The 26,067-nt window shown below is 42.8% G+C and overlaps 2 protein-coding genes and 1 long non-coding RNA gene across 5 annotated transcripts; 2 read left to right on the forward strand and 1 right to left on the reverse strand.

Moving 5' to 3' along the window:
• Positions 1-2,012: 2,012 nt before the first annotated feature.
• LOC127306026 (thioredoxin-like 3-1, chloroplastic) lies at positions 2,013-3,446 on the forward strand. The gene is made up of 5 exons (XM_051336628.2): positions 2,013-2,477; positions 2,633-2,704; positions 2,903-2,969; positions 3,105-3,122; positions 3,212-3,446. Exons 1-5 carry the CDS (start codon positions 2,167-2,169, stop codon positions 3,308-3,310), a joined length of 567 nt encoding a protein of 188 aa, XP_051192588.1. The 5' UTR covers positions 2,013-2,166; the 3' UTR covers positions 3,311-3,446.
• A 77-nt stretch (positions 3,447-3,523) lies between these two features.
• On the reverse strand, positions 3,524-4,190 carry LOC127306027 (uncharacterized). Its single transcript, XM_051336629.2, has one exon. The coding sequence runs from the start codon at positions 4,173-4,175 to the stop codon at positions 3,714-3,716; it is 462 nt and encodes a 153-aa protein (XP_051192589.1). The 5' UTR covers positions 4,176-4,190; the 3' UTR covers positions 3,524-3,713.
• A 12,978-nt stretch (positions 4,191-17,168) lies between these two features.
• LOC127306028 (uncharacterized) lies at positions 17,169-19,418 on the forward strand. 3 transcript variants are annotated; one of them, XR_011747771.1, is made up of 3 exons: positions 17,188-17,405; positions 17,706-18,479; positions 19,083-19,418. It is a non-coding gene; the product is annotated as an uncharacterized lncRNA (long non-coding RNA). The 3 variants fall into 3 exon arrangements; XR_011747772.1 differs by having other exon boundaries at positions 17,198-17,405; positions 17,706-18,026; positions 18,166-19,418; XR_011747770.1 differs by having other exon boundaries at positions 17,169-17,405; positions 17,706-19,418.
• Positions 19,419-26,067: the final 6,649 nt, after the last annotated feature.

The raw sequence follows: 26,067 nt of genomic DNA on the forward strand, positions 1-26,067 counted from the left end.
CTCCTATTTAGCTAGAATATATTCATAGCCTCTATAGCTAGTTAAAAACTCTACAAATAGAGTTCGTGATAGGCTTAGACCACGAGTCGTTCTTCTGGAGTTTATTTGCAGTTTTACCTCATTGTAAAGTAGGAGGCTGTGTGGATCTTTTGTAAAGAGTCTGTGTTGTATTTCTATAGACATGCCTTGGACCCGCATATGTTTCTGCTGTACCACTCTGAGCGATATAATACTAGTGGAACGGTGTTTTATTGGTGTTATATCAGACTTGCATACTACACCATGCAGTGGTATGCCGGGTCACCACAGTACGCGAGGCGAGCGTCTGGAGGAAGGAGATGTAGTGCTTCGAGCCTTCGATGGGCCTAGCCTAACAACTCCCCTCTAGGCGTTGGCACGCTCCATGATGGAAAACACATCAAATATGACCCCCTAGGAGAGACTAGTTTTTCAGAGCCCGTTATCTACTCATTTGTTCATTAGGAGATACTATATCTCCGATCTCAACTTGTGATGCCTATAGTTCAGAAACCTACTCAACCCGTGACAAGAGGTTCGAGATGCTGGTTGGCTCCACCTTCTGGCTTCTACAAGATCACCGTCGATGGAGCAATGTCTCGTACAAGCAATCAAGGCGCGGGTGGTGCTATCTGTCGAAACCAAGAAGGCATGGTCATGGCTGAGACAGTTTTTGCTGGCATTTCAGACCCAAATGTTCTTGAAACTTTGGCATGTAGGGAGGCTCTAGCTCTGGCGGAGGACTTTTAACGCGCGTCCGGTCAGTATTACCTCGGATTGTGAAGGAATTATTAGAGATCTAGCAGATGCTTCTAGAGGTTCTAACGCATCTATTATTTGTGAGATCAATGAGCATTCACTTAGGTTTGCTATGTTCGGTTCATGCATGAACGAAGGCAATATACAGTAGAAGCACACAATCTAGCCCGTGCATCTACATCTCTTGATCGGGGGCGCCACCTGTGCTATTAAATCCCCCAGAAATTGTACCGATTCCTATGTCAGTTTCGAACATTATTGCTTAATAAAATGAGACGGTTCATCTTAAAAAAAGGAGAGACTACGTTTTTTTAGGTGAAGGAGATGCTAGTGGGGGGGTGCTTTACACCGACCTGCTCGGTGGGGAGCGACGAGCCGCACACCCCCGGCAGTTGTTAGGCCCAGTCCACGGTTGCGGTTTCAGTTCCTGAATAGTTTTTTTTATTTGTTTAGATTTGTACAATTTTTAATAGGAGCAATTTTTAAATTGGAATAAATTTTAAATTGGAACAAAATTCCAAAATCTATTATTTTTTATATATGAACAATTTCAGAAGAACATTTTAAAATTTGAACAAATTTTAAATTTAAACAATTTTTATATTTGAACAATTTCGAATTTGAAAAATATCATATTTAAATAATTTTCATACTTGAACCCAATTTTCAAATTTGAACAATTTTTATACTTGAACAATTTTCGCATTTGAACAATTTTTGTACTTGAACAATTTTCGAATTTGAATTTTTTTTGAATATTTGAGATAGAAAATTTTACATTTAAAATATATTTACATTTTAAAAATTAAGTCTTAAGAATGAAAAAAAACAGAAAATAAAATGAAACATAAAATAAAAAGAAACATAAAAGATAATAAAACAGAAAACAACCAAATAACACGAACTGGTCCGACCAGGCCGTCTCATACCGCGCGCGCGGGGGTGTGCGGCGCGCGGTAGCCACCGACCTGGTCGGCATATAGGATTTGCCGATGCTAGTTAGATTTGTTTTTTGAGAGAACAAAGAGTTAGTTGGATGTCCATTTTCCTGTCTTTGGGCCCTGCATTTGTAACGGCCGACACTTGAAGCCCACGTTCGCTGTTCAATCTGGCATCTGGGCTGGACATATACCAATCGAGAGAAAAAAAAACATCTGGAGATATTTCACGGTCCAGTAGGCCCCAGAAGCCGACGCTTTTGGTTCGTAACACGGAGGATAAGCCTCCGCGCCTTACTGTTCAGAGCACATCTCTGATCTTTCTTCCTCTGCTCCTCGCCTCGCAATCCTTCGATCCTACGCCTACACTGCACCACCCGCTCGAAATCCAAAACTCCATCTCTGAATTCTGCACTCCAGCGCGGCATCCAAGAGCTAGCGAACAGAATCAATGCCGCTGCTCGCGCCGAGCCCATGCGTGCTCTGCCGGGACATCTACGCCGGAGCGCGGGAGGCATCGGTTCCGTCCTCCGCGGCGGCCTGCTCGACCGTCGGAGGGGCGCGTTCAGTTCTTGGGGTCGGGGTGTGGCGAGGCGGCGGTCGAGGGGGGAGGAGGGGAGGAGGAGGAGGGGTGAGGGCGGCGGCGGCGTACCTGTGGGACGCGTCGGTGCCGGTGGAGATGGACGAGATCGACAGCATGGACAAGCTCGACGCCGCGCTGGCCTCCTCCAGCGAGAGCAATCATCCCCTCATCATCGACTGGTAACACCTCTGCTTGTACCTACCCCCGCCAATGCCGTGCTACACACTTGCCTTGCTGCTCTGTTTTGTTCTTTTTATCAGCATGCTCGTTGCTCTTGTGCTCGGCCATTTATCTCGGCCCTCGGATGCTGAGGTTTTCATTGCGTTCTTGCCAGGATGGCTAGCTGGTGCCGGAAATGCATCTACCTCAAGCCCAAGCTGGAGAAGATTGCAGGAGAATATCCAGGGTTGGTCTGAATCCCTTGAAATGAAGTTTCTATTTCATCTACAAAGATGAAGTTTATATTGGATTTGCCGCGATTTCATGATTCTTGGCATCATGATTCGGTATCCAGTCCAATCAGTTATTGTACTGCAGTTCATTATTCACATCATGGAATGTGCAGAACCAGTTTATTGAACAGCATGTTTGGTTTCTTCTGTAGAGTCAGGTTTTACTTTGTGGATGTGAATAAAGTTCCACAAGCCCTGGTGAAAAGAGGGAATATAAGCGTAAGCTGAAAAATCTGAGACTGTCTTAGTTTTTACTCCCTTTTCAACCTGAAGGGAAAATTAAGCTTGTCTTTGTAGTAATGTACTAATATCTGTCTTTTTTTTGTCCCCAATTGGCTGTGCTCCTACCTTCAGAAAATGCCCACTATTCAGGTAACATCATAGTTGTTTCTAAATGTTATTTCGTTCCTGCATGACTGAAATTGTGAAATTATCATATGAATGTTCTTATTCATTCCCAGTTATGGAAAGATGGAGAATGGAAGGAGGAGGTGATAGGAGGCGACAAGGCATGGCTTGTGATGGATCATGTTAGAGAAATGATCCAGAAGTACAAGTGACTGATTACATACTAGTACTATACTGTATATAGAGATTCGAGATGATCTCTTTGGACACTGTAACCTGATCACTAAAGCTATATTCCAGCTCCTTAATACAGCAAGAGCTGGCTAACACTGTTGGCCTGTACACAAAGTTTAACTTGAATACTTCAGTATTGATATATTGGCATCTGCTGTACTGATGACAACTAGTAACAGAATACTACAAACTGCAAAGAATCAAATATTCCATCCTCCAATTCAACTCAACGAACACATATCTACAAGACCAACCTATTCTATTTACAGGAGAGTTCAGATACACCATCCTCAAATCACAGACCACAATAGCAGCAAACCGGTTACGTCCAGTTCATCAGAACGACCAAGCTAGGCAGGTACCCCGTGTGGTCAGAAGTAATCAGTCCTCGCGGTTGCCCCAGCGGCGCGACGACCACGATCTCGAGTAATCCGACGGCGAAGGCGCCGAGCCCGACTCGTCGGTGCCGACGGGGACGTCGGAGAGCGGCGCCAGGACGCGGCGCACGCTCATGGACCGCATCGGCCGGAAGCTGGGGGACCTGAGCGTCTTGTCCTTGGAGAAGACGCTGGAGGACTTGCTGAGGATGAGGTAGACCAGCCCCTGCACGAGTACGAACACGGCCACCTTGGCCAGCACGTCCCGGAGCTCCGGCGAGAGCATGAAGGCCTCCTCCATGTGCACACCGGCGGCGAGCGAGAGGTCGAAGGGGCGGCTGGCGAACGATGGCTTGTATGCGCACGTATCACTTGTGGCAGTCTGGCAGATAATGTTGCTCTGTTGTGAATTGAAGATTGGATTGTGGTCTCTGCCTACTAGTCTGTTGCTCTTTATATAGAGCATGTGCGGTTGCGAGCTGCTAGTTTTCTCTTGGTCGTGCACGCAAGCGGTGAAGTGCTGCGTTGGCTCTGATTGGCCGCGTTGCTTTGCTAGGAAGGTGGTGCGGCTGGCTGTAGAACACTGAAAGTCCCAAGTCTTCACGTTTTCATTTTGCTAGTTCTGGATCTTGAATTCTTGATGTGGTGTCGCCGTGTCAACATCTTGAAGCGTCGGATCGATTTGACTTGGTGCCGGACATGTGTCGTCGTGTCTGAAGGCTGCTACTAAGGGGTTAGGTTAGGTTCCCTTCTGAAGAGGGTGATCCCGCGACGTGGAGCTGTGATTCTCCAACCGGATAACGACATATCTGATCTCATCGTCTACGTATCTCCAAGCAATGTCAGCATCCTGTGGTTTCCTCCAAGGCTCAAATGGAGACACACGTAATAATAAAGTAAGAATTGGAGTAGGAGCAGTAGCAGCACCAATTCAACTCATTGACCACGTTCCTTGATCCTTGGTCCGGGGGCAAAGTTGTTGGCTAAATCCTCATACAGCGGATGAGCTGACCCTGTCCTAATCTTCGCCTCAGATCGAAGACCCAATGGTCAATGATGCCCAAACTGTTAATCTGTGCGCGCTTGGAAAAGTTCAAGGATTGCTCCGTGAAAGAATCGTAAGATATGTGCGTCCCGACGAGGCACCCAATGGTCAATGATGCCCAAACTGTTAATCTGTGCGCGCTTGGAAAAGTTCAAGGATTGCTCCGTGAAAGAATCGTAAGATGTGTGCGTCCCGACGTGCCTCGTCGGGTAGGGTTCTTCTCATTATATATGGGTACAATTACAAGTCCTATACGTATACGATACGTATACAATTTGTCTATTCTAACACCCTCCCTCAATCTCAACTAATGAAAGGTTGAGATTGCGCTTACAATGCTCATACAAAGGTAAAGGGAGTGGTTTAGTAAAGATATCAGCAACTTGATCTTTAGACGAGATAAACCGAATCTGAAGTTGCTTCCAAGACACACGCTCACGAACAAAGTGAAAATCCACCTCAATATGCTTCGTCCTCGCATGAAAAACTGGATTGGATGACAAATAAATTGCACCAATGTTGTCACACCACAAGACTGGAGGTCGATGTTGGATCACACCAAGCTCTCTCAATAAGGATTGGACCCAAACAAGCTCAGCTGTAGCATCAGCAAGAGCTTTATACTCAGACTCAGTGCTCGATCTCGAGACAGTAGACTGTTTCCGTGCACTCCAGGCGATCAAATTTCCTCCATAGAATATAGCATATCCCCCCGTGGATCGCTGATCATCCATATTACTTGCCAGTCAAGATCGAGAAAGCCGACAGTAGTGTGGAGGGAGAGGACCGAAAATGCAAGCCACAATGAATAGTGTGACTCACATAGCGAAGGATCCGCTTGACAGCAGACCAATGAGGTGTAGAGGCTCATGACAAGACAAGACGAGTAGACGACGATTCTACATAGTATTGTTTTCTTTTTAGAACTCAGACTGCACGAGTCGACGCACCGCAGCAATTGACAGCAGGCTCGCTTCGCCGATTCCCGGCCACATGTCGAATACCGATCTTGCCGGTGGTGCGAACCTTCGTGGATCCAGCGCGGTATCCATGTGCCATCACGATTTGCTTATGTTTTGTTTGTTCATGAAGAGGCCTCTGTACAGTGGCAAGAACAGTACCGCCTCGTTTTCTTTCCTGCACAAGGAAAGCAACGCAGGCACCGACTCGAAAACTTCTTTTTACAGTTGCCGGTATGTACCGGAGTCTAATCGACCGTCCAATTGCTTTTAGATTCGTTTACTAGTCCACGCCTCCTCACCCCACGTGTGTTTGCTATTTTTGCTGCTCAGCCCCTTTGTATCTCTCTTATTAGGATGGATCGTGCTGAGCGTCCCCCGGGGGATCAAAGCTCTGATCCCCCGCCTCTGGTGCTTGACACGTGTTACCGGGACCAGCACAAACCCGCAACGCAATAAAAAACAAGAGAGCCTCGCAACCGGGTTCGTATTTGACCAAGTCTACCTACTTCGCATGTTCCCCTGACTCCCCTTGCACCACATTTAAACGTAGCTCATCCGCTCGTAGCAGACTGCAGTAACCCGCACGGCTGACCGCCGCCGGCAGCTCCACCGAAAATCTGCACGCAATAGCACCGACCGTGGCTAGCAAGAACGGGCTAGTTGCCGGCCGGTACCAAGGCGACAACACCAAAGCCCATAGCGACAACGCCGCGTGCCCATAGATTGCCGCCGCCGAACGTCGACGCCATTTGAAGCAACCGCCACCACGGCCGCATGTAGCAGCCGGCGATGCCCCATGTAGCAACCGACGTGGCCCCATGTAGCGGCCGCCGCCGATGGTAGCAATGGCGATGCCCCATGTAGCACTGGCGTGGCCCCTTGTAGCAGGCGCCGCCGCCGATGGTAGCGATCGGCGATGCCCCATGTAGAAACCGGCGTGGCCCTTATAGCAGCCACCACCGCCGATGTAGCAATTGGCGATGGCCCATGTAGAAACCGGCGTGGCTCCCTTGAAGCGTACCGCCGCCGATGGTAGCACCGCCGCCTTTTGAAGCAACCGCCGCCTCCGCTCAGCAGCACTGGCGATGCCCCATGTAGCACCAGGTGAAGCCCCTTGAACCAGCCACCGTCGTCGATGGTAGCAGCCACCACAACTCCTTGTAGCAGGCACGACACCCTTGAAGCAACCGCCGCCGTCGATGTAAATCGGAAACCGTTGATGGTAGCACCGGCAACGCGCCTTGATGCAAGCGCCGACACCGATGGTAGCAGCCCGCCACCGCCCTTGTAGCAACCGCCACCGCCCCTTGTAGCAACCGCCAGCGCAGCTTGCAGCGCCCACCACCGACGCGTGCACCGTCGGCGGTTGTAGCGGCCACCGGTGCCTATTGTAGCGAACGCTATCGCTGCTTGTAGCGCCACCAGCGGAGGCGTACATGTACATGTCGTCGGCTTTGTCCTTGCAGCCAGTGGTGAGCTCGACTAGCGCCAGTCTTTTGCAGTGGTGGTGTGGAAGAAAAAGGAGCGGGAGAAGGCGATGGATCCCCGAAGTACCGGCGATGCCCGCAGCATCGGCGCCCCTCCCCGTAGCACCGGCGACACCTCCCTCTTGCAACTTTGCAAGGCCGACGCCGGCGAAATCCGAGAAGAACACGAGAGGCAGGGAGATATATGGCCGTGGCAGAGGGATGTGGAGGCGGCGCCGTTTGCGTGGACGGAGGCGGCGGTGCACGTGGTTGTGGTCTGGTGGAGCATCTGCCTGAGCCTGAATTCTTCCGAGCACGCGCGTGCCAAACGGAAGTCTCGAGCGCTCACGCGCGTGGTGGCGCGATTGTGGCGACCCGGTGATCGGCTCCCGGGTGAGGTGGGCCAGATGTTTTTTTGTCGGGGCGCCCGTGCGTCAGTTGGTTGTCCAGAGCGCAGCCCAGGCCGTCGTCTCAACCGCACCCCAAACTGGCCCATCCCGTCCCCTACCTCGGTCCACCTAATTAACCCACGAGGCCACGAGCGGCACTCCAGCTGGCTACCTGCAGCCTCGCCGCCTACTGGGCGAGGAGGAGCGCTGCCCGCCGCCGCGGAGGGCCAACTCGCGCGAAGAGGTGCAGTCGTATCGCCAGGTTACTCTTCGTCGTCGTACGAGCCGCGCCTCTTGCCGGAGAAGCCAGGAGCCTAGGACCACCAGGCGGCCGGGATTGGCTGCTCTAAGTTGAAGCAGGGAGCCGGCCAAAGGCGAGGAGGAAGAGGCTACAGCGAAGAAGAAGCCCCAGCTGCTGGACGAGGAGATCGATTACATCCACGTCCGGGTGATGGAGGATTCGAAGCCCAGACATGCGCTAGCGCCGTCGTCGCTCGGGATGTTGGGTGTGTGTGTGTGCATCGCTGCATGGAGGTAGCTGCCGTCCCGTGGCTAACTGGCTGGCGACGTACTTGTGTGTGCGGCAGCGTTGCCGTGTCTAGACCGTGGATCCATCCTGCTCCTAGCATGCCTGGCGCCAAAGCAACTTTAGTGTCCCACGACACAATTTTTGTACCTATCGCAGCAACTATAGTGCCTGAGAGAGCAACTTTGGTGCCTATTGTTGGTGCGTGATGGCTAAGCTTTGGTGTCTAGCAAAGCAACTTTGGAGCCCGACAGAGCAATTTCGATGCCCGATGGAGCAAGTTCGTGGCAAAGCAACTTTGGCGCCAATCAATAGAGCAACTCTAGTGCACGATAAAGCAACTTTGATGACCAATGGTGCAATTCTCGGTGCGGTAAACTTTTTTTCCTCTAATGCGTGCCAAAAAAAAATTGGTACCTGACAGCGCAACTTTCGTGTCGAAAGGGTAATTTTGTTGTAGACGCCGTGATTCTAGTAAGCAACAATCAACTTTTAGCGCCCTAGGGCAACTTCGGTGTCCGAAAACACAACTTTGTTTCATGGCAAAGCAACTTTGATGCCAACATAGCAACCCCGATGCGAGATAAAGAAACTTTGATGCCTAATGGTGCAATTCTCACACGCGACTTTTTTCCTCTCTTTATATGTTCTAGTTTTTTCTCATGTTCTTTTCGTCTCCAATGAGCAATCCATCTCAGAAAAACAATGAATAGAGCCGGCCAATCCCGCCACCCTTCCCCTTGTGTGTCTTGCGCCAAAGCAACTTTAGTGCCCGATGGCGCAATTTTTGTGCCTATGAGAGCAACTTTGGTTCCCGTTGACAAAACGTTGGTGCGTGAAGACCTAGTTTTGGTGTCCAACAAAGTAACTTTGGAGCCCTAGAGAGCAATTTCGATGCCCAGCAGAGCAACTTTGGTTCGTGTCAAAGCAACTTTGGTGCCAATAGAGTAACTCCAGTGCGCGATAAAGCAATTATTTTCTCTAATGCGTGCCAAAGAAATTTTGGTGTTCGACGGCGCAACTTTGGTGTCGAAAGGGCAACTTTGGTGCCGACGTGATTATAGTGAGCGGCAATCAACTTTTAGCGCCCGATGGGCCACTTCAGTGTCCGACAACACAACTTTGGTGGCCCAAATAGCAACTTTGATGCCCAACAGAGCAAATTTGGTGCTAATAACGCGACTTTCTTGCCGATGGAGCAACTTTGGTGCACTTGAGTTCTCGGGCGTCTCTCCGGACTTTCCCGAGGGTCGCTCTTAACATCTCGGGAAACATCGATCGTCATCGATGCTGATGGCGACGCTTACTTCACAACATTCCTAGGCAATTTCATAAAATCGGAACATAACTTCGAATTTTTGTAACTATACTACAACTAGGAAAAATTACAACTACGTAATCTTTTAGTCAACAATTATTATATTTTATGATTTAAGGCAACAAACTAGTATTTTTAGCAACTATTATGTGATTATCGGCAACAAATTTGCATCTATACTGGTTTTTAGGGAACAAACTATGGCTAGGCAAGAAACTAGGCAACAAATTTGCATCTATACTGTTTGAGGCAACAAATTAGCATTTTTAGCAACCACTACATAATTTTGGGCAACAAATTAGTATATAGCTTTTAGGTAACAAATTACGGCAGACAAAAAACTAGCAATTTGTTGCAACTGCTCGTATTATTTAGGCAGTAAATGGCATTGTTTACGCAACTTTCATACACAAGGGACTCGCTTATTGATACGTCTCCGACGTATCGATAATTTCTTATGTTCCATGCCACATTATTGATGTTATCTACATGTTTTATGCACACTTTATGTCATATTCGTGCATTTTCTGGAACTAACCTATTAACAAGATGCCGAAGTGCCGATTGTCTTTGTCTGCTGTTTTTGGTTTCAGAAATCCTAGTAAGGAAATATTCTCGGAATTGGACGAAATCAAAGCCCGGGGCCTATTTTCTCACGAAGCTTCCCGTAAGTCCGAAGGAGAGACGAAGAGGGGCCACGGAGGGGCCACACCCTAGGCGGCGCGGCCCCCTTGGCCGCGCGGCCCTGTGGTGTGGGGCCCCGTGCCGCCTCTTGACCTGCCCTTCCGCCTATAAAAAGTCTCCGTGGACGAAACCCCCGCACGAGAGCCACGATACGGAAAACCTTCCAGAGACGCCGCCGCCGCCGATCCCATCTCGGGGGATCCAGGAGATCGCCTCCGGCACCCTGCCGGAGAGGGGAATCATCTCCCGGAGGACTCTACGCCGCCATGGTCGCCTCCGGTGTGATGTGTGAGTAGTCTACCCCTGGACTATGGGTCCATAGCAGTAGCTAGATGGTTGTCTTCTCCCCATTGTGCTATCATTGTCGGATCTTGTGAGCTGCCTAACATGATCAAGATCATCTATCTGTAATTCTATATGTTGCGTTTGTTGGGATCCGATGAATAGAGAATACTTGTTATGTTGATTATCAAAGTTATGCTATGTGTTGTTTATGATCTTGCATGCTCTCCGTTATTAGTAGATGCTCTGGCCAAGTTGATGCTAGTAACTCCAAGAGGGAGTACTTATGCTCGATAGTGGGTTCATGCCTGCATTGACACCGGGACAAGGATGAAAGTTCTAAGGTTGTGTTGTGCTGTTGCCACTAGGGATAAAACATTAGTGCTATGTTCAAGGATGTAGTCACTAGTTACATTACACACCATACTTAATGTAATTGTCTGTTGTTAGCAACTTAATACTGGAGGGGGTTCGGATGATAACCTGAAGGTGGACTTTTTAGGCATAGATGCAGTTGGATGATGGTCTATGTACTTTGTCGTAATGCCCAATTAAATCTCACTATACTCATCATGATATGTATGTGCATGGTCATGCTCTCTTTATTTGTCAATTGCCCAACTGTAATTTGTTCACCCAACATGTTGTTCGTCTTATGGGAGAGACACCTCTAGTGAACTGTGGACCCCGGTCCAATTCTCTTTACTGAAATACAATCTACTGCAATACTTGTTCTACTGTTTTCTGCAAACAATCATCTTCCACACAATACGGTTAACTCTTTGTTACAGCAAGCCGGTGAGATTGACAACCTCACTGTTTCGTTGGGGCAAAGTACTTTGGTTGTGTTGTGCAGGTTCCACGTTGGCGCCGGAATCACTGGTGTTGCGCCGCACTACATCTCGCCGCCATCAACCTTCAACGTGCTTCTTGACTCCTACTGGTCCGAGTAAACCTTGGTTTCTTACTGAGGGAAACTTGCCGCTGTGCGCATCACACCTTCCTCTTGGGGTTCCCAACGGACGTGCCAACCACACGCATCAAGCAAATTTCTGGCGCCGTTGCCGGGGAGATCAAGACACGCTGCAAGGGGAGTCTCCACTTCTCAATCTCTTTACTTTGTTTTTGTCTTGCTTAGTTTTATTTACTACTTTGTTTGCTGCACTAAATCAAAATACAAAAAAATTAGTTGCTAGTTTTACTTTATTTGCCATCTTGTTTGCTATATCGAAAACACAAAAAAATTAGTTTACTTGCATCTACTTTATCTAGTTTGCTTTATTTACTCCTTCTAAATTGAGTACTCGTGATGTTGAAGTGCGCACGTTTAAGCAACGAGGGGAGAATGTTTGAGAGATGCTTGGTATAGAATTAGCGATGCTCATAATAGATGCACTAAGAAGCACTCCACCATTATTTTACTCAGGAATTTTTATGTTGGTATCTCTAGCTGGAATAGATATGTTCTTGATAGTCTCGCAAAAGGTGACTTCCTAAGTACTCCTGCATTAGAAGCTAGTTGCATTATTGAGAGCTTATTTGGAATACCCCCTGTTGATAAAGTTAAAACTGAAATCTCTCTTAAAGATGTTATGAAAAAATTGGAAATCATAGAGAAAATTTTTCCAAGTATTGAAGCTAAATTGGAAATATTACTTGATAAAACTGATGAACTTGATAAATCCTTAGGAGGAATTGATGAAAGAATTAGTGTCCTAGGAACTAATGCTGTCCATGATGATCAAATCAATAGGATTGACGAACTTGAAAAAGTTATGGGAACCTTGGGTTCAACATTTTCTTCTCTTAAATATAAGGAGAAAGCTTATGTGGGTAAGGAGCAAAAGTTTATGTATGTCTCTAAAGTGCCTAAACCAAAGAAGTATTATTATAGGCCTAAAATTGACAAAGCCCTTAGTACCACTATGGATGGGGGAGCTCATGATAACAATGCACCGTCTCTTGATAATACTTGATACACACTTTCTGCGCCTAGCTGAAAGGCGTTAAAGAAAAGCGCTTATGGGAGACAACCCATGTTTTTACCTACAGTACTTTGTTTTTATTTTGTGTCTTGGAAGTTGTTTACTACTGTAGCAACCTCTCCTTATCTTAGTTTTGTGTTTTGTTGTGCCAAGTTAAGCCGTTGATAGAAAAGTAAGTACTAGATTTGGATTACTGCACAGTTCCAGATTTCTTTGCTGTCACGAATCTGAGTCCACCTCCCTGTAGGTAGCTCAGAAAATTAAGCCAATTTACGTGCATGATCCTCAGATATGTACGCAACTTTCATTCAATTTGAGCATTTTCATTTGAGCAAGTCTGGTACCATTTTAAAATTCGTCAATACGAACTGTTCTGTTTTGACAGATTCTGCCTTTTATTTCGCATTGCCTCTTTCGCTATGTTGGATGAATTTCTTTGATCCATTAATGTCCAGTAGCATTATGCAATGTCCAGAAGTGTTAAGAATGATTGTGTCACCTCTGAATATGTCAATTTATATTGTGCACTAACCCTCTAATGAGTTGTTTCGAGTTTGGTGTGGAGGAAGTTTTCAAGGATCAAGAGAGGAGTATGATGCAACATGATCAAGGAGAGTGAAAGCTCTAAGCTTTTTTTTTTTGAGAGAGTGAAAGCTCTAAGCTTGGGGATGCACCCGGTGGTTCACCCCTGCATATTCTAAGAAGACTCAAGCGTCTAAGCTTGGGGATGCCCAAGGCATCCCCTTCTTCATCGACAACATTATCAGGTTCCTCCCCTGAAACTATATTTTTATTCCATCACATCTTATGTGCTTTTTCTTGGAGCGTCGGTTTGTTTTTGTTTTTTGTGTTGTTTGAATAAAATGGATCCTAGCATTCACTTTATGGGAGAGAGACACGCTCCGCTGTAGCATATGGACAAGTATGTCCTTGGTTTTTACTCATAGTATTCATGGCGAAGTTTCTCCTTCGTTAAATTGTTATATGGTTGGAATTGGAAAATGATACATGTAGTAATTGCTATTAATGTCTTGGGTAATGTGATACTTGGCAATTGTTGTGCTCATGTTTAAGCTCTTGCATCATATGCTTTGCACCCATTAATGAAGAAATACATAGAGCATGCTAAAATTTGGTTTGTATATTTGGTTTCTCTAAGGTCTAGATAATTTCTAGTATTGAGTTTGAACAACAAGGAAGACGGTGTAGAGTCTTATAATGTTTTCAATATGTCTTTTATGTGAGTTTTGCTGCACCGGTTCATCCTTGTGTTTGTTTCAAATAAGCCTTGCTAGCCTAAACCTTGTATCGAGAGGGAATACTTCTCATGCATCCAAAATACTTGAGCCAACCACTATGCCATTTGTGTCCACCATACCTACCTACTACATGGTATTTTCCGCCATTCCAAAGTAAATTGCTTGAGTGCTACCTTTAAAATTCCATCATTCACCTTTGCAATATATAGCTCATGGGACAAATAGCTTAAAAACTATTGTGGTATTGAATATGTAATTATGCACTTTATCTCTTATTAAGTTGCTTGTTGTGCGATAACCATGTTCACTGGGGACGCCATCAACTATTCATTGTTGAATTTCATGTGAGTTGCTATGCATGTCCGTCTTGTCTGAAGTAAGAGAGATCTACCACCATATGGTTAAGCATGCATATGTTAGAGAAGAACATTGGGCCGCTAACTAAAGCCATGCTCCATGGTGGAAGTTTCAGTTTTGGACAACAATCCTCAAATCTCAAATGAGAAAATTATTAATTGTTGGTATATGCTTATGCATAAAAGAGGAGTCCATTATCTCGTTGTCTATGTTGTCCCGGTATGGATGTCTAAGTTGAAGAATAATCAATAGCGAGAAATCCAATGCGAGCTTTCTCCTTAGACCTTTGTACAAAGCGGCATAGAGGTACCCCTTTGTGACACTTGGTAAAAACAATGCATTGTGATGATCCGGTAGTCCAAGCTAATTAGGACAAGGTGCGGGCACTATTAGTACACTATGCATGAGGCTTGCAACTTATAAGATATAATTTACATGATGCATATGCTTTATTACTACCGTTGACAAAATTGTTTCATGTTTTCAAAATCAAAGCTCTAGCACAAATATAGCAATCGATGCTTTTCCTCTATGGAGGACTATTCTTTTACTTTCAATGTTGAGTCAGTTCACCTATCTCTCTCCACCTCAAGAAGCAAACACTTGTGTGAACTGTGCATTGATTCCTACATACTTGCTTATTGCATCTATTATATTACTCTATGTTGACAATATCCATGAGATATACATGTTACAAGTTGAAAGCAACCGCTGAAACTTAATCTTCTTTTGTGTTGCTTCAATGCCTTTACTTTGAATTATTGCTTTATGAGTTAACTCTTATGCAAGACTTATTGATGCTTGTCTTGAAGTGCTATTCATGAAAAGTCTTTGCTATATGATTCACTTGTTTACTCATGTCATATACATTGTTTCGATCGCTGCATTCACTACATATGCTTTACAAATAGTATGATCAAGATTATGATGGCATGTCACTCCGTAAATTATCTCGTGTTATCGTTTTACCTGCTCACGAGCAGAACTAAGCTTGGGGATGCTGATACGTCTCCGACGTATCGATAATTTCTTATGTTCCATGCCACATTATTGATGTTATCTACATGTTTTATGCACACTTTATGTTATATTCGTGCATTTTCTGGAACTAACCTATTAACAAGATGCCGAAGTGCCGATTCTTTGTTTTCATTGCTTTTGGTTTCAGAAATCCTAGTAAGGAAATATTCTCGGAATTGGACGAAATCAAAGCCCGGGGGCCTATTTTCTCACGAAGCTTCCGTAAGTCCGAAGGAGAGACGAAGAGGGGCCACGGAGGGGCCACACCCAGGGCGGCGCGGCCCCCCTTGGCCGCGCGGCCCCGTGGTGTGGGGCCCCCGTGCCGCCTCTCTGACCTGCCCTTCCGCCTATAAAAAGTCTCCGTGACGAAACCCCCGCACCGAGAGCCACGATACGGAAAACCTTCCGAGACGCCGCCGCCGCCGATCCCATCTCGGGATCCAGAGATCGCCTCCGGCACCTGCCGGAGAGGGGAATCATCTCCCGGAGGACTCTACGCCGCCATGGTCGCCTCCGGTGTGATGTGTGAGTAGTCTACCCCTGGACTATGGGTCCATAGCAGTAGCTAGATGGTTGTCTTCTCCCCATTGTGCTATCATTGTCGGATCTTGTGAGCTGCCTAACATGATCAAGATCATCTATCTGTAATTCTATATGTTGCGTTTGTTGGGATCCGATGAATAGAGAATACTTGTTATGTTGATTATCAAAGTTATGCTATGTGTTGTTTATGATCTTGCATGCTCTCCGTTATTAGTAGATGCTCTGGCCAAGTTGATGCTAGTAACTCCAAGAGGGAGTACTTATGCTCGATAGTGGGTTCATGCCTGCATTGACACCTGGGACAGTGACAGAAAGTTCTAAGGTTGTGTTGTGCTATTGCCACTAGGGATAAAACATTAGTGCTATGTTCAAGGATGTAGTCACTAGTTACATTACGCACCATACTTAATGCAATTGTCTGTTGTTAGCAACTTAATACTGGAGGGGGTTCGGATGATAACCTGAAGGTGGACTTTTTAGGCATAGATGCAGTTGGATGACGGTCTATGTACTTTGTCGTAATGCCCAATTAAATCTCACTATACTCATCATGATATGTATGTGCATGGTCATGCTCTCTTTATTTGTCAATTGCCCAACTGTAATTTGTTCACCCAACATGCTGTTCGTCTTATGGGAGAGACACCTCTAGTGAACTGTGGACCCCGGTCCAATTCTCTTTACTGAAATACAATCTACTGCAATACTTGTTCTACTGTTTTCTGCAAACAATCATCTTCCACACAATACGGTTAACTCTTTGTTACAGCAAGCCGGTGAGATTGACAACCTCACTGTTTCGTTGGGGCAAAGTACTTTGGTTGTGTTGTGCAGGTTCCACGTTGGCGCCGGAATCACTGGTGTTGCGCCGCACTACATCTCGCCGCCATCAACCTTCAACGTGCTTCTTGACTCCTACTGGTCCGATTAAACCTTGGTTTCTTACTGAGGGAAACTTGCCGCTGTGCGCATCACACCTTCCTCTTGGGGTTCCCAACGGACGTGCCAACCACACGCATCACTTATGCCCCTCTCTCTTTCCTCGTTATCTTCTTCCTCCCACCACAGCTTCATCTGCCCTTCCCCGATTGTCTCTCTGGCCTCCCGTAAGATAGCTCCCGCTGCTGATTCCGGTTGCCGAACGTCTCCTATGTCACTTCCATTCACCGGAGAAGCCCCGCCGACCTGCTCTCGCCCAAATCCCGACCGGCGTGACGCCGTCCCCCCGCGTGCTGCTGCTCCCGGCCTAGGCGCGGTCGTCGCGCAGGGCGGCGCGTGCGAGGATTCTGTCCGTTGCTCAAGGATGCTCCACGGAGACTGGGACCAGGAGAAGGCGGCGGCGCGGGAGGGATGCTTCGGGGATGAGGGCGGCGACGTGCAGGCCCACGGCGGCGGGTTCCGGTGAGGGAGCAGGTGGTGCGAGTGTGCGACGTCGGCGGTTGAGGAACACTGGATGCCCGGGGTGGATCTCAGTCGAGAGGCAGCGAGAGCCTTGTCCGGCCCATGCTGGATAAGCTGGTTTGGGAAGACACTTATACGGTTAGGTAGGAACTTTCTTAATTTGGCAGGGGCGCCAGGGACTACCAACGGGCGGTCGGCCGCCCGCTAGACTCACCCCTGCCTGAGGCCCGAACTCTCGAGTTCCATGGGGGAAAAATTGTTTGGGGATGGAGAAGCGATTGGAAAAGAAAGAGATAAGGAAGAGAGAAGGAGGTGCGTGTGGGGCTGATGACGCGTGGCAGTGTGGTGCGGACGCGCTGCTGCTATCTCGTTGGCACGATGGCAATGATCCGACGGCTGCGCGTCCGGAGGATGCAGCGCGTGCGATCCTCCGGGGGATTAGCAGCGTTTCCCTATTAGGCCTTGTTTGGTACTAGTGTTTTAGTGGGGATTAGTGGGGATAATACTCTAGAGTATTGGGTGAATCACTTTTGTCACCCAATCCCCACAAAACCCCAACCCCAATCCGCTAGGTAGGGGTAGAGTATTGGGGATTGAAAAAATTACACTAAAATTTGGGGAAAAGTGGGGATAGGTGGGGATTAAACTCGCTCATACTCTAGCACCAAACATGTATTGGGGATAAATGGGGATTTGAAATTTGGAGCGGATTATCCCCGCTAATCCCCACTGAAACTCTAGTACCAAACAAGCCCTTAGGATTCTCTCTCTCTCTTTATCTTTCTCATCCAGATCGAAACAGGAGAGGCTATCAACGAGGCGGCGCCTAGCCACCGGAGATCTCAGGCCAGAGGCCCGGGAACGGAGGGTTGCAGGAGTACACAGTTTTCTGGCTAGGAGACGGAGCAGCGCCGCCCGCGCCATCCTCCATGAGTTTCTCCGCCTTGTCCCGGACTCCGGCTGCCCCCCACGCGCCTCCGCCGTCTGCCGCCGCAGCACCCAACTCCGTCGTCCTTCATCGTTTATGCGCCGCTCCGCTCGAATCCGCTATCTGTTTGCCGCTGCCGCTCGAAGACGAAGGTAAGGTGGCTACAGTTTTCAATTATGGTATGTATATGCTTGTGATTTGGGAATTTTGTTTTCTTGGATTTAGATCATTTCACAACGGTTATTAAGCAGTTTCTCTATTCTGCCTGAATCTGTCAAATCAATGGAAAAGAAACCCAAGGTCGCACACAGGCGTAAGGGGCATGGCTCAGAACCACACGGAGCAGGCAGTGACGAGGCGCAACCACACGGAGGGCAGGCCGGCGTGCCGCGTGCAACTCCGTCCGAATCCGATAAGTGGACATCCTCGGATCGGCCCCTCGCCTCTTTGTAGTCTTCCTTGACTCTCCTCTGTGGATTAGTTTCTGTCCCAGGTAGTCCGACAGTCCGGCTGTCCAGATTAATTTCTGTCCCAGCGGCTAGTGCTCCATGATAAATCGACAATTCATAATTCTATAGATTCAGTTCCTCCCGTTGTCCCTGCTGGTAAATCCCTAAATTCTTAAATATTTTCTTTCTAAATTTGGTGTTAATAGATGACATCCTTTGTTCGACATTGGTTGTTGAAACTAGTTGTGTTGTTGTTGAGAAGTGCTTTTTATAGAAATGAAATTGGCAAAAAAAAAAATTGCCCAATCGCCTCACTGATGATAACTTGAATGATAATGCTATTTGTTATGTGGAGAAAGAAGAAATAAAAAAAGAAGCCACCAACGATCAAGTGGTTAAGTATTTCATGGATTTGTAGAGATGTACTGATTAAAAGCTTGTGAAAACTTAGCTACTTAGGTATTATAATGTTGTTCATTTTACTATGTTCCACTTGAAAATTAAGTATACTTTTTTTTTATCTTATAGGTTATTGAGTCTATGCCATATTTTGAAATTTGCAAATGCAAGACATATTTTCCAAATAATTGTTTTTCATTTGTATTTATACATTTTTATTATGTTATATAATCTACGTTAGAAGTTATAAACCATGCATTTACATAGTAGATTGCTCGAAAATTTTACGCCATATTATAGTAGTACATCAACGTGATTTTACGAAGAAAGATATCAGAGGGTAGGTCTATCGTGTTACAGGTTGCGCTTGTACCTGTGGATGCATTTGGAGATGATAAGGATGTTCGTCTCTACTTTGTTGCTGCAATGTCAACTCTACAAGAAGTAATGGAGAAGTTGAAAGAAGCAGCGACCAGATGCGGTTTAACGAAGGCAGTTTCGATCACAGACATTTTCACCAGCAATACCATGTTATATTAAATGGTGGTTATTGAAAGTAGTTAAACATGTCATTGTTGTATACTAGAAGAGAAAGGCTCCTGGTTTCTTAGTGGAACTTTTGCACCTATTCAGATTGTGTGTTATACACTTGGTCAAAGTGTTTTTTTTATTTGAGCATCTCTCTGAATTTCACCAGCTCGTTTGATGTCCGTTGCTCCGTGAATTCTTGCTGGTTTGATGCGATGATAGTTAGCTGTGTTCCTTGAGTTGTAGGAAAAGGATACTTCACTTTGCTATTTCATCCGGGCAGTTCAACTATATGATTGGTACGTATGAATTATACCACCTGAAATCGCGCAATTCATCTAGCCCAGAACCCTGGATGGGGAAGCACTGGACAATCGTCGATGGTGCATGATGCGAAATTGTGAAACCGTTGTGCGTGACCGCAATCGCTGACAGATTCCGACAGCGTTAGGAGGTTCCCGTCATGCTTCGCCTTCGAAGCTTGTGTTGAAGTGATATGTGTGAATCTTATTTCAAACACATGTGAAGCTATCATTGGTTTTACCGAAATCTATTTGAATGTATGCGGAACTAACATTTTTTTCTTAAACTTCTTCAAAATATTTGTGAAACAATTCAAACTTAAGTAACACATGAAACATGATTTTATAATGCTTTAGTGAAACCTGCATTATTAAAACCCATGCGGAGTCTAATACGCCAACGCCAATTCCTATATGAAACAATTTAAACCACATCAAATATTTATGAAATAATTCAAGCACATCAAAACAGAAACCGAGATTTGTTTCTGAATCAGCCGAACCCGTCAAACAATTATGAAACAATATACCTTTCTGAAACAATACGAACATCATCAAACCTTGTGTGAAACAAGTGGAACCACCAAAAATTTATGAAATAACTGAAACCACACCAAATATTTATGAAACAATCGAAACCACGATTTGGTTGTAAACCACATCAAAACTTTATAAAACAATTGAAACCACTATTTTGATTTTGAAACAACGAAACCTTTAAGAAATAATTAGAACATAAATCGTACTCCCTCCGTTCCTTTCTATAATGCCTATTGTTTTTTCGCATTTGTTTCAGAATATAAGAGTAAATCTATGTTTTTTTTGCAAAGAACCCCTTTCACCGATCAGGTCAAGTCCAGAAAATCTGGAAACCGTTCTGGTCATGTATTTCTGAGATCTGTTTTCAGTTTCCTATTTTGTTTGTGATATCGCTAGAGGGTTTTGTGTGAAAAAATGGCTCGCGCTAATTTCCGTGCCAAAAAACAATAGGCACTATAGAAAGGAACGGAGGGAGTATAAAAGTTCTCTAACGGAACCTTTCTGTAACAAATCAAACATTTTTGAAACAATTAGCCAAATAAATGAATCGAAACACGGTCCTCTTGTTTTCGATGTTTTTTTAACTTTCAAAATTAAGTGAAATAGTACCAAGTTTTTTCAAATCATTTTTGTAACCCTTAATGAAACAATTGAAGCCACATCAACCCTTCATGAAACAAATGAAACCACGATTTAATTTTGAATCACGTGGAACCAAGAAAACTTTATGAAAAAACTAAAAACACTTCAAAACTTAATGAAATAATTGAAACCACATCATATCTTTATGAAATAGGTGGAAACATAACGTGTAATGAAACAATTGAAACCACATCAAACATTTCTGAAACAATTGAAACCACGATTTAATTTTGAATCACATGAAACCACCAAAACTTCATAGAAAAATTGAAAACAGTTCAAAACTATATGAAACAATTGATACCACATCAAACCTTTATGAAATAGGTGGGACCAAATCATTTTTTATGAAAAAATTGTAGATTTTATGAAATAAGTTAAATATATGTCGTAAAAATTCTCTAATAAAACTTTCTGTAACAAATCATACCTTTTGGAAATAATTGGAACTACCCAAACAGAACATTTGTGAAACATGGGGTCTACCCAACTTAAAATTGTCTTCAAATATCCCAGAGCTAGTGAAACACTACCACCCATTTTCCAAACTATTTTGACCATGACAAATCAAGTGAAACACTAATGCCAATTATCTTATGATACAATTGAAACAACATCAAAAATTTATGAAACAACTCAAACACATCAAAATTGGGACCACAATTTGGCATTGTATCAGGTTGAACCCCCACACCTTTAGAAAACAATATACCTTTCTGAAACAATAGAAACCGCATCAAACCTATTATGAAACAAATGGAACCACCAAATATTTATGAAATAATTGAAACCATACCAAACATTTATGAAACAATCGAAGCACCGATTTGGTTGTCAACCACATCAAAACTTTATAAAACAATTAAAACCACTATTTTGATTTAGAAACAAATACAACCTTAAAGAAATAATTGGAACATAAATCGTATGAAATGCTCTAACGAAACATTTCTATAACAAATATAACATTTTTGAAAGAACTACCCAAATAAATGAAATGAAACACGGTCCTCCTGTTTTCGATTTGTTTTTAACTTTCAAAATGAAGTGAAATAGTACCAAGTGTTTTCAAATCGTTATTGTGACGCTTAATGAAACAATTGAAGCCACATCAAACTTTCATGAACAATTGAAACCACGATTTAACATTTACGAAATAGGTAGGACCAAATCATGAAACAATTGAAAATACTTCAAAACTTCATGAAACAATTGAAACCACATCCAACCTTTATGAAATAGGTAGGACCAAATCAAAGTTTTATGAAAAAATTGTAACTTTTATTAAATAAGTTGAATATATGTCATGAAAATGCTCTGACTAAAATTGCATGTAACAAATCAAACCTTTTCGAAACAATTGGAACTACCCAAACAAAGGATTTGTGAAACATGGTCCACCCGACTTCAAACTATTTTTGGAATATCTCAGAGCTAGCGAAACAGTACCACCCATATTCCAAACCATTTTGAACGTGGCAAAGCAAGTGAAACGCTTACGCCAATACGCTTACTTGCATAATCTAAACCGCATAAAAAATTATGAAACAACTCAAACACATCAAAACTGGAACCACGATTTTGTTTTCAATACGATGGAACCCCAAACTTTGTGAAAGAATATACCTTTTTGAAATAGTATGAACCGCACATCACCTTTTATGAAATAGTTGAAACCACCAAACATTTATGAAATAATGGAAACCACACAAAACATTTATGAAACAATAGAAACCACGATTTGTTGGTAACCCACATCAAAACTTTATGAAACTATTGAAACCACTATTTTGTTTTGAAACATATATCGTATGAAAATTCTCTAACGAAACATTTTTGTAAAAAATCAAGCATTTTTGAAACAACTACCCAAATAAATGAAATGAAACACAGTCCTCCTATTTTCGAATTTTTTAAAACTTTCACCATTAAGTGAAATAGTACCAAGTGTTTTCAAATCATTTTTGTAACGCTTAATGAAACAATAGAAACCACATCAAACCTTCGTGAACAATTGAAACCACAGTTTAGTTTTGAATCATGTGGAACCATCAAAACTTTATGAAAAGAATGGAAAGCAAATCAAAACTTAATGAAACAATTGAAACCACATCATACCTTTATGAAATAGGTGGAACGATAATGCTTAGTAAAACAATTGAAACCACATCAAACATTCATGAAACAATTGAAACGATGATTTAGTTTTGAATAACGTTGAACCACCAAAACTTTATGAAAACATTGAAAACACTTCAGAACTACATGAAAATATTGAAACCACATCCAATTTTTATGAAACAATTTTAAATTTTATGGAATAAGTTGAATATATGTCGTAAAAAAATCTCTAACTAAAATTTTATGCAACAAATCAGACCTTTAGGAAACAATATAACTTTCTGAAACAACAGGAACCGCATCAAAGCTTTTATGAACCAAGTGGAACCACCAAACATTTATGAAATAACTGAAACCACACGAAACATTTATGAAACAATCGAAACCATGATTTTGTTGTCAACCACATCAAAACTATATGAAACAATTAAAACCACTATTTTGATTTTGAAACAACTAAAACCTTTAGTAAATAGTTGGAACATAAATCGTATGAAAATGATCTAAGGAAACATTTCTGCAAAAGATCGAACCTTTTTGAAACAACTACCCACATAAATGAAATGAAACACGGTCCTCTTGTTTTTGATTTTTTTAAAAAACTTTCAAAATTATGGGAAATAGTACCAAGTGTTTTCAAATCATTTTGGTGAGGCTTAATGAAACATATGAAACCACACCAGGCCTTCATGAACAATTGAAACCACGGTTCCGTTTTGAATCACGTGTGGAACCACAAAAACTTTATCAAAAAATTGAAAGCACTTCAAAACTTTATGAAACAATTGAAACCACATCAAACCTTTATGAAATAGGTGGGACCAAATCAATGTTTTATGAAAATATTGTAACTTTTATGAAATAACTTGAATATATGTCGTAAAAAATGCTCTAACTAAAACTTTATGTACGAAATCAAACCTTTTTGAAACAATTGGAACCACCAAACAAAAGATTAGTGAAACATGATCCACCCCATTTCAAACTTTTTTGAAATATCTCAGAGATAGTGAATCACATCCACCCATTTTCCAAACCATTTTGACCGTGACCAAGCAAGTGAAACACTAACGCCAATTCGCTTATGATACAATTGAAACCACATCAAAATTTATGAAACAACTCAAAGACATCAAAATTGGAACCATGATTTGGTTTCGAATAAGGAGGAGCCCACAAATACAACCTTAAAGAAATAATTGGAACATAAATCGTATGAAATGCTCTAACGAAACATTTCTATAAAAAATATAACATTTTTGAAAGAACTACCCAAATAAATGAAATGAAACACGGTCCTCCTGTTTTCGATTTGTTTTTAACTTTCAAAATGAAGTGAAATAGTACCAAGTGTTATCAAATCGTTATTGTGACGCTTAATGAAACAATTGAAGCCACATCAAACTTTCATGAACAATTGAAACCACGATTTAACATTTACGAAATAGGTAGGACCAAATCATGAAACAATTGAAAATACTTCAAAAATTCATGAAACAATTGAAACCACATCCAACCTTTATGAATTAGGTAGGACCAAATCAAAGTTTTATGAAAAAATTGTAACTTTTATTAAATAAGTTGAATATATGTCATAAAAATGCTCTGACTAAAATTGCATGTAACAAATCAAACTTTTTCGAAACAATTGGAACTACCCAAACAAAGGATTTGTGAAACATGGTCCACCCGACTTCAAACTATTTTTGGAATATCTCAGAGCTAGCGAAACACTACCACCCATATTCCAAACCATTTTGAACGTGGCAAAGCAAGTGAAACGCTTACGCCAATACGCTAACGGTACAACTGAAACCGCATAAAAAATTATGAAACAACTCAAACACATCAAAACTGGAACCACGATTTTGTTTTGAATACGGTGGAACCCCAAACTTTGTGAAAGAATATACCTTTTTGAAATAGTATGAACCGCACAACACCTTTTATGAAATAGTTGAAACCACCAAACATTTATGAAATAATGGAAACCACACAAAACATTTATGAAACAATAGAAACCACAATTTGTTGGTAACCCACATCAAAACTTTATGAAACTATTGAAACCACTATTTTGTTTTGAAACATATATCGTATGGAAATTCTCTAACGAAACATTTTTGTAACAAATCAAGCAATTTTGAAACAACTACCCAAATAAATGAAATGAAACACAGTCCTCCTATTTCCGAATTTTTTTAAACTTTCACCATTAAGTGAAATAGTACCAAGTGTTTTCAAATCATTTTTGTAACGCTTAATGAAACAATTGAAACCACATCAAACCTTCGTGAACAATTGAAACCACAGTTTAGTTTTGAATCATGTGGAACCACCAAAACTTTATGAAAAAAATGGAAAGCAAATCAAAACTTAATGAAACAATTGAAACCCATCATACCTTTATGAAATAGGTGGAACGATAATGCTTAGTAAAATAATTGAAACCACATCAAACATTCATGAAACAATTGAAACGATGATTTAGTTTTGAATAACGTGGAACCACCAAAACTTTATGAAAACATTGAAAACACTTCAGAACTACATGAAAATATTGAAACCACATCCAATTTTTATGAAACAATTTTAAATTTTATGGAATAAGTTGAATATATGTCGTAAAAAAATCTCTAACTAAAATTTTATGCAACAAATAAGACCTTTAGGAAACAATATAACTTTCTGAAACAATAGGAACCGCATCAAAGCTTTTATGAACCAAGTGGAACCACCAAACATTTATGAAATAACTAAAACCACACGAAACATTTATGAAACAATCGAAACCATGATTTTGTTGTCAACCACATCAAAACTATATGAAACAATTAAACCACTATTTTGATTTTGAAACAACTAAAACCTTTAGTAAATAGTTGGAACATAAATTGTATGAAAATGATCTAAGGAAACATTTCTGCAAAAGATCGAACCTTTTTGAAACAACTACCCACATAAATGAAATGAAACACGATCCTCTTGTGTTTGATTTTTTAAAAAAACATTCAAAATTATGGGAAATAGTGCCAAGTGTTTTCAAATCATTTTGGTGAGGCTTAATGAAACATATGAAACCATACCAGGCCTTCATGAACAATTGAAACCACGGTTCCGTTTTCAATCACGTGTGGAACCACCAAAACTTTATGAAAAAATTGAAAGCACTTCAAAACTTTATGAAACAATTGAAACCACATCAAACCTTT

This window comes from Lolium perenne, chromosome 6, assembly GCF_019359855.2.
Source record: "Lolium perenne isolate Kyuss_39 chromosome 6, Kyuss_2.0, whole genome shotgun sequence".
Classification (NCBI taxonomy): Eukaryota; Viridiplantae; Streptophyta; class Magnoliopsida; order Poales; family Poaceae; genus Lolium; species Lolium perenne.